General features: G+C 42.0%; 2 protein-coding genes across 2 annotated transcripts in view; one reads left to right on the forward strand and one right to left on the reverse strand.

The window, feature by feature from the left end:
* Nucleotides 1–3,408, forward strand: part of parpbp (PARP1 binding protein) — a 12,343-nt gene extending 8,935 nt beyond the window's left edge. Inside the window, exons 10-11 of the mRNA XM_014025843.1 lie at nucleotides 2,112–2,301; nucleotides 2,757–3,408. Coding sequence (XP_013881297.1) covers nucleotides 2,112–2,301; nucleotides 2,757–3,073 — 507 coding nt within the window. The 3' untranslated portion in view covers nucleotides 3,074–3,408. The remainder of the gene's footprint in view (nucleotides 1–2,111; nucleotides 2,302–2,756) is intronic.
* On the reverse strand, nucleotides 3,065–6,053 carry pmch (pro-melanin-concentrating hormone). The gene is made up of 3 exons (XM_014025845.1): nucleotides 5,531–6,053; nucleotides 4,468–4,609; nucleotides 3,065–4,344 (listed from the first exon to the last, which is right to left on the reverse strand). Exons 1-3 carry the CDS (start codon nucleotides 5,774–5,776, stop codon nucleotides 4,265–4,267), a joined length of 468 nt encoding a protein of 155 aa, XP_013881299.1. The 5' UTR covers nucleotides 5,777–6,053; the 3' UTR covers nucleotides 3,065–4,264.
* Nucleotides 6,054–10,797: the final 4,744 nt, after the last annotated feature.

A 10,797-nucleotide genomic window follows, 5' to 3' on the forward strand; every position in this document is an offset into this window, starting at 1 on the left:
TTTCTGTCCTTGACACACATGCACAGTAGTGGTAACTGGGGTAGGCCGTGGACGTCACAAGACATTATACAGACAGGCTCTGGGATCATGGCTACCCAGCAATGTAGCTTAAAAGTGTGGGATCATTTTAAGAAAATGAAAGAGAAACCTGTGTAATATCTGCAGAGCAGAACTTGCCTTCCACAGCAATTATTTTTAGTTAGCATATAGCTAAAATCTAACAATGGTTATATAATAGCATCTGCATTCTGGCGCGATAAGCTCTATGTTTTATATTCAATTAACATATGATCCGATTGGTCGACTAATCGAAAAAATAATCAGTGATTAATCGATTATGAAAATAATCGTTTGTGGCAGCTCTAGTCTCCAGCATGAGGTCATGTGATTTGGGAGAATAATTTCACATCAGTCTTGATGTCTGTGATGGACTTGCGACCTGTTCAGGGTGTACCCCACCCCTCGTACAGTGACTGCTGGACATGAACACCAGTGACCCCCATAACCCAGAAGGAATAAGCGGATAAAGATAATGGATGGATGCCTTCAAAGAAAGATGGATCAATGGACTACATAGCACTACGCTGGGCTCTAACCTGAATTTAGGTGCATTTTTAATAAAATTAAAATCCATTCATTGGCTGCATTCATTTATCTTTCCATTTTGGGTTTATTTTGTCTCCTCTTTACCTTGAACAGAGRCTTTGACACTTTCGTATTTCACAAACCTACCCTGGCTTTATTTCCAGGTTTTTTTCCCCCTCAGATTTCTTCTCACTGCTATGATCCACTGGTCTGAAGGGTGAAATCCTTGGATTTTGATAATCCCAAGCAGATGTAGATCAAACGCTGGATGAAAAGCTGTGGATTTGTGCACCCCAGTGCAGGGATTGTAGCCTTCAGTATGATTCCCTTTCTTATAACTTGGGTTTTTAGAAAGGTTCACTCTTGGAGGGAAGGAAATGTTTCCTCCTGTTTGATATTGCATAAAGTTAGACAAATGTATGATTTGTCAACTCATTCCAGCGTTAAGAGCCTCATAATATCTACCATATTGTATAAAAAAAAAAATTAAACTCATCTAACCCTCCAGGGTCTAAACATGTCAAAACTTCTGTTTTTGAGACTTTAAAGCTCAGCCTTCACATGAACACTGTAAAACATCTGGAAATGACCACCTGGACTTTCTCTGCCGCGGCTGTATGACCCTTTTTTTTTTTCCAACTCCCACTTATAAACTTTTTAACAAAGGGCGTTGAAGGGTTTTAAAAGTAGGAATACTGGCCAAGCTTCTGCTTTGGACTGTAAAGGTGTCAAATGTAACGTGACGAAACAAGAACATGAAGTACTTCTTTGGGATTTTCCCCATAAATACAGGTTTTCAGTTCGGAAACTGGGAGGGCGAGGTGAGTGGGTACAGAAAGACCCCACATCAACATGTTTGGGTTAGTTAATTGTAGGGGGAAATTATTGATTTGGAACATTTAATTATGTTTTGCCTGGCATTTCCCACTCCCTCCTCTGTTTTTGATACAATCTGTTGTTGCGCCAAAAATTAGCTGTTTTTGTTGTTAGAAAACATCGAGGTAAAAACCTCACATTGTGTCTTGAAAGGAAGGAATTTTGGCCAGAAACGCCAAGTCGCCGATACTGATCAATATCACCATGTTAGTATTTTGGTTTTCATTAAAATATTGTGACATAAATTTGATTTATTGTCAGGAATTACCCACAATAAATCAGGCTAATTACTTTGGGGATTCCCAGTCTCATTACTTTAATATAGTGCCACCATGGTTTAACATTTGTGGACTGTAAAATGTCTTGACATCTATCGCTTAGAACTCTGCGAAGTCTAGCACAAACATTGATGTTGTCTTATGGATGAATTATGATAATGATTATGATTGATTAATACTATTGTTGGGGCAATTTTTTCAATACGTATGCTTTTTAACGATCAGATCAAAGTATTGAGTGGAGCTGTCTATGACRTGTTTGCAAGATGGACTTAAGCTCCTGCTGTACTGTGCTAAATACAAAGTAGAAGCCAATGAGTCCAAAGTCATTTGTCATCCCCTGAACATGAGATGTTTTGCTGTTTGTTTCAGCTCAAAGACAATGCAATACGATCCCAGTTTGCCTGCACATACAAAGATGAAGAGCTACCACTCAACCGAATCCTGGACTTCCCATCCACCAGCCAGATGCCGACCTGCCTGCACCCAGCACCCAAGCTAAAAACCACCTTACATGTGGTTGACAGCATCGGCCCTGATGTGGAAGAAACTAGAGGAGCAGGTTTGATTATTTCTTTTGAGTTTTRCATGAATTGCCTTCAGTATTCAAAGATCAGCACAATTTGTGCTGCATTCTTTGTGACTTCAGCTTCCTCTGATGCTTCACAGCTGGACCAAAACCCTGGCACACCTTCTTTGCTCAGGCCTTGAACTTTTCCTATTCCGTACTGTGGGACTGGTGCTTACCATCAGCCATTAAATTAATCTCCATACTATAAAATCTGATAACCCCCAGATCTACAGTAAAAACCACAAGTTGCACACAGACTTTTTGCTCGTTTTTCTTTCTGTTTCGGTCTGTGGAAGGTCAGGCAAATGTTTAATTTCTCCCTCATAGAATAAACACGACGCCTGCTAGAAACAAGTGGCGAACATTGGCGACTTCGTCACAGCGTTTCCTTTTTTCAGTTCCAACTTTTTAAAAATCCTGGGTTTTGCTTTGTTTCAAACCTGCAGCCAAGTCGACCCGCGAACGCCGGAAAAAAGAGCACAGTAAGGCACACCAGGAGACTCTCAGGCAGAGAAGTGGAAACGCTCAACGCGAAGGTGCAGGATCGAGTGAAAAGAGAGCTGGCGATCGGGCGCAGAACAAGGGTAACAAGAGGAAGCAGCTGGATTCTGATCAGCACAGCAGATCTGAGAATGAGCCTCCAGAGAAGAAACCGCACGCTCATGTGTCAGTCAAAGTGCCCGGCAAACATGTCTGCAAGACCTCAAATAAAAAGAAGCTACTAGCTGGACAGGCGAAGCTAACCAGCTTCYTCAGGGTTTAGACTTCACTTTCAACAAACTGTAACACAATTGGGTTTTAAAATGTTTGTGAAAATTAACTTAATAGTTGATTTCACCCTCTGGCACATTTTGGTGCATGACCCCTCCAAAACACTATTTAATTATCTTACATTTTGTCACTTTTTCATTTTTCAAAAGTTTAATGAAATGTTTACTATCATTCAGTTTTGCTGTTACGCAATGAAAATTAGTTGTCGTTTCAAAGTTGCCTAAAACAGGCAGAATTGGCTAATGGCAGCTAACTCAGATTTGTTTTTCTACTTTGTAAACAAGCAGGGTAAAATGGTTGTTTAAGAACATTTGATATTTTAAATTGTACCTCTTTGTGTTTATTATAAACTTCAAAATTAACATAAGTTGAGCACTGATTCTCCTAAAAATCTAAAGCCGCGAGGAACTGCTAATTACCTGCTAGTGAAGTTACAGTTTACCATTTTTGGAACAATAGTAATCATAGTGTAAAGACAAGACCATTACAACTTTTTATGTCTGACTATAAAACTACAAATAAGCAGGAAACTACGCCAACAGAGCTACTCATTTTACCCTGCTTGTTTACAAAGTAGAAAAACAAATCTGAGTTAGCTGCCATTAGCCAATTATGCCTGTTTTAGGCAAYTGTGAAACGGCAACTAAATTTTATTGCGTAACAGCAAAACTGAATGATAGTAATGTCCAAAATATGTTCATTGCTCATGTTGCAGGCATTAGCTTCTTATTTAACCTTTATTAATTGAATTCTGATAAACATTATGTCTAACTCATTATTGCAAGCTGGGATCAAGTAAAGAACGTAAGTAGTATGAGATGGATAGTTTTGTTCGCAATCCAACATCTAACTTGAAAAAGAATTGTATTATTATTATTATATATTTTTTCAAATAATTATTTAGTGGGTTTGGCTGATGCTTATTTATTTTTTTATTGTATTGATTTATAATTTTTCTAGGTTAAAGTAGCGTTGTACTGTTTAGCATGGAAAATGCTTCTTCAGTGCGCTAATACGTAATGAAGGAAATAATCACTTGTACAGTTTGACCTTTTCTGAGCTTTGTAAAATTACAACATAGACTTCRTTTTCAATAAACTTTATTTGGTTTTACATGCTTGTTCTCCTGTATTTTCTACAACACTTCAGTGTAACAAATAATGAGGGAACTTCCAAAGTATGTTCAATGCTCAGCAGAAAGTAGAGGAAAGTCTTTTGTTTCCCAACAGGGTCGGTATACTCTTCCAATCATACATCGCAGCACTAGGAAAGAAGAAATGCATGTAAATTATGAGTTTATAAAACTTATTTTAATAACACAAACATTAGGGGATAAAGAGGAGTAAAGATATTTGAGTTATAGTTGCATGTTTTCCAAAAACTTACTGTCAAGGTCTTTCTCTCGTTTTTCTATATTCAAAGCGAAGTCATCAGGAACGTGGCTCCGGGTTTGTTTTGGGATCAGAGGACGGCTCCGGGAGATGGTTGGGTTCAGTCCACGGACACCGTGTCCTCTCAGCCCGGTGCCCTGCAACATTTAAAGCAGTCATCACATCCTGAGCTCACATAATTCACACGAATGTAAACTGATCAGCTTCCAGCGACATCTTTTAAAGATTGTTTTTACTTTTTAAGTGCAGGTTTTGTATCTGCCTTCACCTGCTGATGTAAGATGCATAAACTCCAAACGGAACAAACGTGTTTTCTCTCTTTTTTGACTTTATCACAGTAGTAACCCGTTTTCTCCCATAAATGGTTCACCCAGATGTTTGTGTTGTCTCCAATACAGTTCTTTGTTCCCCATTACCACAGAGATAACCACTGTGTTCACGACACACCAGAGACCCAATTGCCAGAAAAACCACACAGCAGCCAACACTTTGATGGGAGAACCAATATATCACCATTCTTCCCACTGTGATTTCACTAAACCTTTATGGACTTGTGATTGTTTGACCTTTTCGGGTAATACCATTTTCCACTTTTCCAGTGCTGCCGTAAAATCATTTTATAGGCACGTGTGTTAAATATTGACTTAGCGGTAGACGAGCGGACAGTGGCCAACTCAAAGGGGTCACATGTTCATTCACAGAATGGAGATAATGTGCTCTTTGTTGTTGAACTACAGTTAGCGGTGATTTATTTCTAGAAATATTTAAATAGTTATGATGTATGACTGTCTTTTAAAGACATGTCTTGAGAGTTTGGAAATGAATTAAACTCTAGTATTGGCTCAAAATGCTAAAAAACTAACAAAAAAACAGACAAGTCAAACTAATATAGAAATAAAAAGTTGTATTTTACCTTTTGGGTTTTATGTTGTTTGCCACTTTAAAAAGCATTTATGGCAATCGATATAGAAGTTGATACAAATGATAAAAATATCAGTTATTTACTGTATCTAATCTATAATTTCTCTTATTTTTAATAACAGTTTTGTTATACTTACTGAAATGATGAGGATTTTTGGAGTCCCATCTTCCTTTATGTTGTCCACCATCATGTTCCGTCTGTCCAATGTGGGAACCCAAACTGGCTCAGCCATGGTCTCGTCACCAAGGACCGAGTCCAGACTTTCTTGATCTGCTGTTGGGACGTCTTCTGCTTCAGCTGAGAACAGAGCCGCAGTGACCAAGTGGCTGTTCAGATCAGAGAACAGCACTAAGGTGAACAGGACCGAGAAGACGGACATCATCGTAGCCAGTTTTCACTCTCAGTACTTCTGACTTTCACCTCACCTAACAGCTGATGTGGTTCGGATTTAGCTGCTTTTATATACTGAAGGCACAATAAACTCTTCTTCCATGTTCAAATGATGCATCCATGTTGAAAGGTTGAAGGCCACAGGAAGTGTAAAGGTGACTTTGAATGTGCTACAACCCCATTAACAAGAAAGAACGTGGAAATAATAGCTTTATTTATTCTATTATAGATGYGATGAACTCACATCACACGTCGTGTTTCTTCTGATTGGAAACATGGTGGGCTCCTTCGACCCCATTAGAGAGAGGTTGGACAGGCAACAAACAAGGTCGTAAGGGCAGAAAATAATGCTAGATACTAAAATTAATTCAGCAGGTGGCACAGCAGAGACTGGGTGCTTCAAAAGATGCCCACGGATAAGACTGGGACATGAATGAAGCGATGTAAGACCTTCAAGCTAATGGGACTGAAGTCACATTATAGAAAATAGCTAGTTAAATGTATTATGTTTTTAAAATGGTGAAAACATGAACCTTCCTTTGGACTTAGGCTGCTTGGTTCCTTTATGCTGAAAAGAGTGACTTAGCACAACTAGCATTCTGAAATTTGTCGTTAACACTGCTGTACTTTAACTGGAAAGACGCTGGCTACAGCAGCCATAGTGAGAATGCATGATTTCACAAATCAGCGAGGGGGYGGGGTTAAACTTCAAAAAGCTTTCTTTGAGAGTAACAGAGATGTGTACACATTAAAAAGTTTTCTTATATACACTATACTGCCAAAAGTATTGGCTCACCTGCCTTGACTCACAAATGAACTTCAGTGACATCTCATTCTTAATCCATAGGGTTCAATAGGACATTGGTCCACCCTTTGCAGCTAGAACAGCTTCAACTCTTCTGGGAAGACTGTCCACAAGGTTTAGCAGTGCATTTATGGGGATTTTTGACAATTCTTCCAGAAGTGCCTATGTGGTAGTGAGGTCACATCCTGAATTGTAACGTAGGTCGTCTTCACACCTTTTAGTCCAGTAGACTCGGTTCAATTGGGAACCAAAATTGCAAGATTTGTTTACATTTTCAGTTGGTGCTGTTCACATTCACACTGCACTTTGTCAAACAAATTAAACCCTGAGAACAGCCTGATGTCCCCCTGCCCCCTCACCTGTGGGGGCACTGCGCCAAGAACTGCTGAAGGAATCAACACGAAAACCTCTGAAGAAGACATGAGTGCAACTTCCTGTTCCCAAGATGTAAAGAAACAAAGAGTAACGTTMAGATTTTAGTGGTTGTAGGATGTAATTTTTTGTTGTGCCAAATAAATAGTCTTCAACAATGGACTCAGCCTGAGTGGAAGATGAGGCGGCTGAGACTGCTCCATGTGAGGCACTGTTCACCGAGCGAAGAGGAGCGTATCCAACTTCACAGCAGTGATGTCCACCTTATACAGACATCGAGCGAGGTATTTACAACATATGAGAAACTTTATTGCTGTCATTACTCAGAATCCGCTTCCTGCTTTTGGAGCGGTTCGCTTGGCATTCACACATGCAATCGAACCACACCAGTGTTCCCTTCAGCCGAACTGAGACCTACTGTGAGGTTGTGTTTTGTGTCTTTTGTCATACCTCCCTCTTGTGTTCTCTTGTYGTCATTATGCCTCTTTTCCCTCAAATTGTTTACTTGTCATTCATCTTGTCACACACACCAGTCAATAGTTTCTAATCATTGTTTTCCCTCAGCTGTTGTTCATCTGCTAATTTCTTCTGTTTGTTTAAATACTGGTCATGTCCTCCATATCCTCGCTGGTTCATTGTTGGTTTTTCCACTGTTTGATGTTCCTCGTCGTCTTTAGAGTTTTAGTTCTTTTTGCTGTCCTGTCAGCTTTTTGTTTTTGTTTAATAAAGACTTTTTATTTAAACTTCATCCTCCACCTGGATTTGAGTTCGTCCCTCTCTGCATCTTAACAGAATGAACCAACCAGATTATGAACTCACCGGGAGGATGAATTATTTTGATTTTTTTTTTGAGTGGTGTGAGTTATTTTTTGGCATTTGAGGAACGGAGAAAGAACCTTGCCAGGGGACGAAGGGGCCGTGACCGGGAAGTGGAGGTTCTCCCGTCGCCTCTTCTAGTGGAGGAGGAGCAGAGGAACATGCACTTCTGGGGAATTCACCTGACACTGAAGTCCACTCCATCATCCGGTCCTTCTCAGCACCACTGTCGATGACGGAAAAAAGCGGCGGCTCCTCCCAAGCCRTCTGGGTATTTCCACTCTGAGCCCTGTGACAGTGAGCCAGAGTATGACCCAGACTATGATCCGGAGAGTGACCAGTTCTGTCCTGAGTATGTCGGGTACTGCTCAGCCGGGCCGATGGTTTTCACCTCTCCAGTGCTGYCTCCGTCTCTCCCGCCAGGGTCTCCTCCGAGACGGTCCCGGATGCCTCCTCCAGTGTCACCCCCCAAGAGGGTCCCGGACACCTCCTCCTCCAGTGCCGCCTCCGAGGGGGTCCTGGATGCCTCTCCCTCCAGTGCCTCCTCCGAGAAGGTCCCTGAGACCTAGTACTGTCTGCGCTCCTGCAAAAATCGATGCTTCAACCTCCTGCGCTCTTCGCGCCTCTAAGAAGGTCGATGCCTCCACTACTACCAGCGCTCCAGCGAGGATCGATGCCTTGACTTCCTACACTCCCAGTGCCTCCAAGAGGATCGATGCTTCCACCTCCATCTGTGCTCCCCAGAGGATCGATGCATCCACAGCCTCCTATACTCCGGCGAAAGTCGACGCTGCTACCTCCTTGTGTGGAGGGTCTTAGGGGGGAGGAAGTGGTGGTCACCGCTCTAGCTACTACGGTCGTGTTCCTGACTGCAGCTCTGGTGGAGGTGTTATTCATGCCTRCTGCAGCTCCAGGGCCTTCAGAGTCTGAGTCAGCTTCAGAGTTTTCAGAGCCAGAACCAGCACCTGAGCCTACTGAGCCCCCGGGTCAGATTGTGAAGTCCCCGGGTCTGCCTGAGGCTCCCAAGGTCTCCATACTGGTCTCTGCCTCTGAGATCTCCAAGTCAGCTGGTTCTGAGCTCTCATCTGCTGCAGCCCCATCTGAACCACCAGAGCTCCGCCTCTGACRCGGTCGGATCCACAGCCGCCCACCAGAGCTCCACCTCATTGTTGTTGGGCCCCTGGGTGCCCACCTGAACTTTTTGTCCTCTTTAGATGTGCCTAGGACATTCTCAGTGACCATTTTTGTTGTATTTTCCCAGGGGTTTCCTGTCGGTTTTTGTTCTCTGTTTTTTTTTGTTTCCTTCGTGGTCTTTTTTCTCGTGCCCTCCAGGCTGTGTTGTTGTTTGTTGTCCCCCCGCCTCCCTCCCGTGTTCGTATTGTYGGGTGACGATACGTAGAGGGGAGGTACTGTGAGGTTGTGTGTTTTGTGTCTTTTGTCATACCTCTTTCTTGTGTTCTCTTGTCGTCATTACACCTCTTTTCCCTCTGTTTACTTGTCATTCATCCTGTCACACACACACACACCTGTCAATAGTTTCTAATTATTTTCCCTCAGCTGTTGTTCATCTGCTAATTTCTTCTGTTTGTTTAAATACTGGTCATGTCCTCCATATCCTCGCTGGTTCATTGTTGATTTTCCACTGTTTGATGTTCCTCGTCGTCCTTCGAATTCTAGTTCTTTTTGCTGTCCTGCCATCTTTTTGTTTTTGTTTAATAAATACTTTTTATTTAAACTTCATCCTCCACCTGGATTTGAGTTCATCCCTCTCTGCATCTTAACACTTACGTTTTCAGAAGGACCAGAGTTTGCTTTTATGGTCCGCATCAAAGGTTGATTACAAGTTCCCACCTCCTTAAATGAACAGGACTTTCCAGGCTAACAAACTAGAGTTCAATTAAAGTGGACTAAACAGGGCTGGTGTGAATACATCCATATGTTCTCATTAGATCAGATGATTTTTTTTAATGACAAGAACAAAAGTGCTGACCATCAGCTGATTATAAAAAGGCGGAGGCAAGCGAATAATGTTAACACAGCTCCTCGTGGGCTTCTTCCCAGCTCAAAAGGCTTACCTTATTAACATCAGAGAAGCCGTAGCGCAGGGGATGAAGCACCAGGGCATGAATAATAACTATGGATCTCAGCTGAAGTGATTTTACTTGGAGCGGTCAGCCTTTATTTTGTAAGTATTATTGTTGGAGGGCCAGGGCTTCTACTGAAGAAGTGAACTTGTCTGCAGGGGCACGGCTGTTCCAGCAGAAGTACAACTGAACCTCAACCTGAGCTTCTTGCCCTGTTGTTTTAACCTTCCTGGCTCTTTCCTGCTCTTTGATAATGCTGCCTTCCCTGTAACCAAATTTCTCAATTTATGAACCTTAAACGGACAGTGGACAAGACTGCACGTCAATGATTCGAGCAGAAAATAACAGAAGATCCAATGAACTCTGAGCCGGGGTGAAGGCTTTTATCTGATATCTGTCAGATTGTTTTCTCTGGTTTGGGTTTCTGAGAAATCATTACCATAAGGCTTCAACAAAAAGCTCAAATCTTAGGAAGTTCTCGTTACCAAAACAAGTTTTATTGAACATTTTATGCTACTCATAAAGCTGCCGCTGACTTGTTGTTTTAAATTGCAAACACGTACAAATGTTGAACTCAGAGCAACTGCAGAGTGTTTTATTCATCAGCTCGACCCGATGCTTGCAGCACCTGTCAAAAAGAGGTGCTCTATTTCAATCACACCACCTACGTCTTCGTGTGTAAAAAGACAGAAGTCTGAGTGCTATGACATCAGTAGCAGCATTGTTTCACAAGCTTCTGAGGTCCAAAATGCTATTTCCTCATCCTGCTTTTCATCACAGACACTCATCTTCTAATGAAACAGACAGACACGGCTGCAGCAGAGGGGACACGCCGGCTCCAGGGGAACGTGACGCTCTGTGCAAGGATGCTTCCCGTGTGTGTGTGTGTGTGTGTGTGTGTGTGTGTGTGTGTGTGTGTGTGTGTGTGTGTGTGTG

This window comes from Austrofundulus limnaeus, unplaced genomic scaffold (assembly GCF_001266775.1).
Source record: "Austrofundulus limnaeus strain Quisiro unplaced genomic scaffold, Austrofundulus_limnaeus-1.0 Scaffold504, whole genome shotgun sequence".
Classification (NCBI taxonomy): domain Eukaryota; kingdom Metazoa; phylum Chordata; class Actinopteri; order Cyprinodontiformes; family Rivulidae; genus Austrofundulus; species Austrofundulus limnaeus.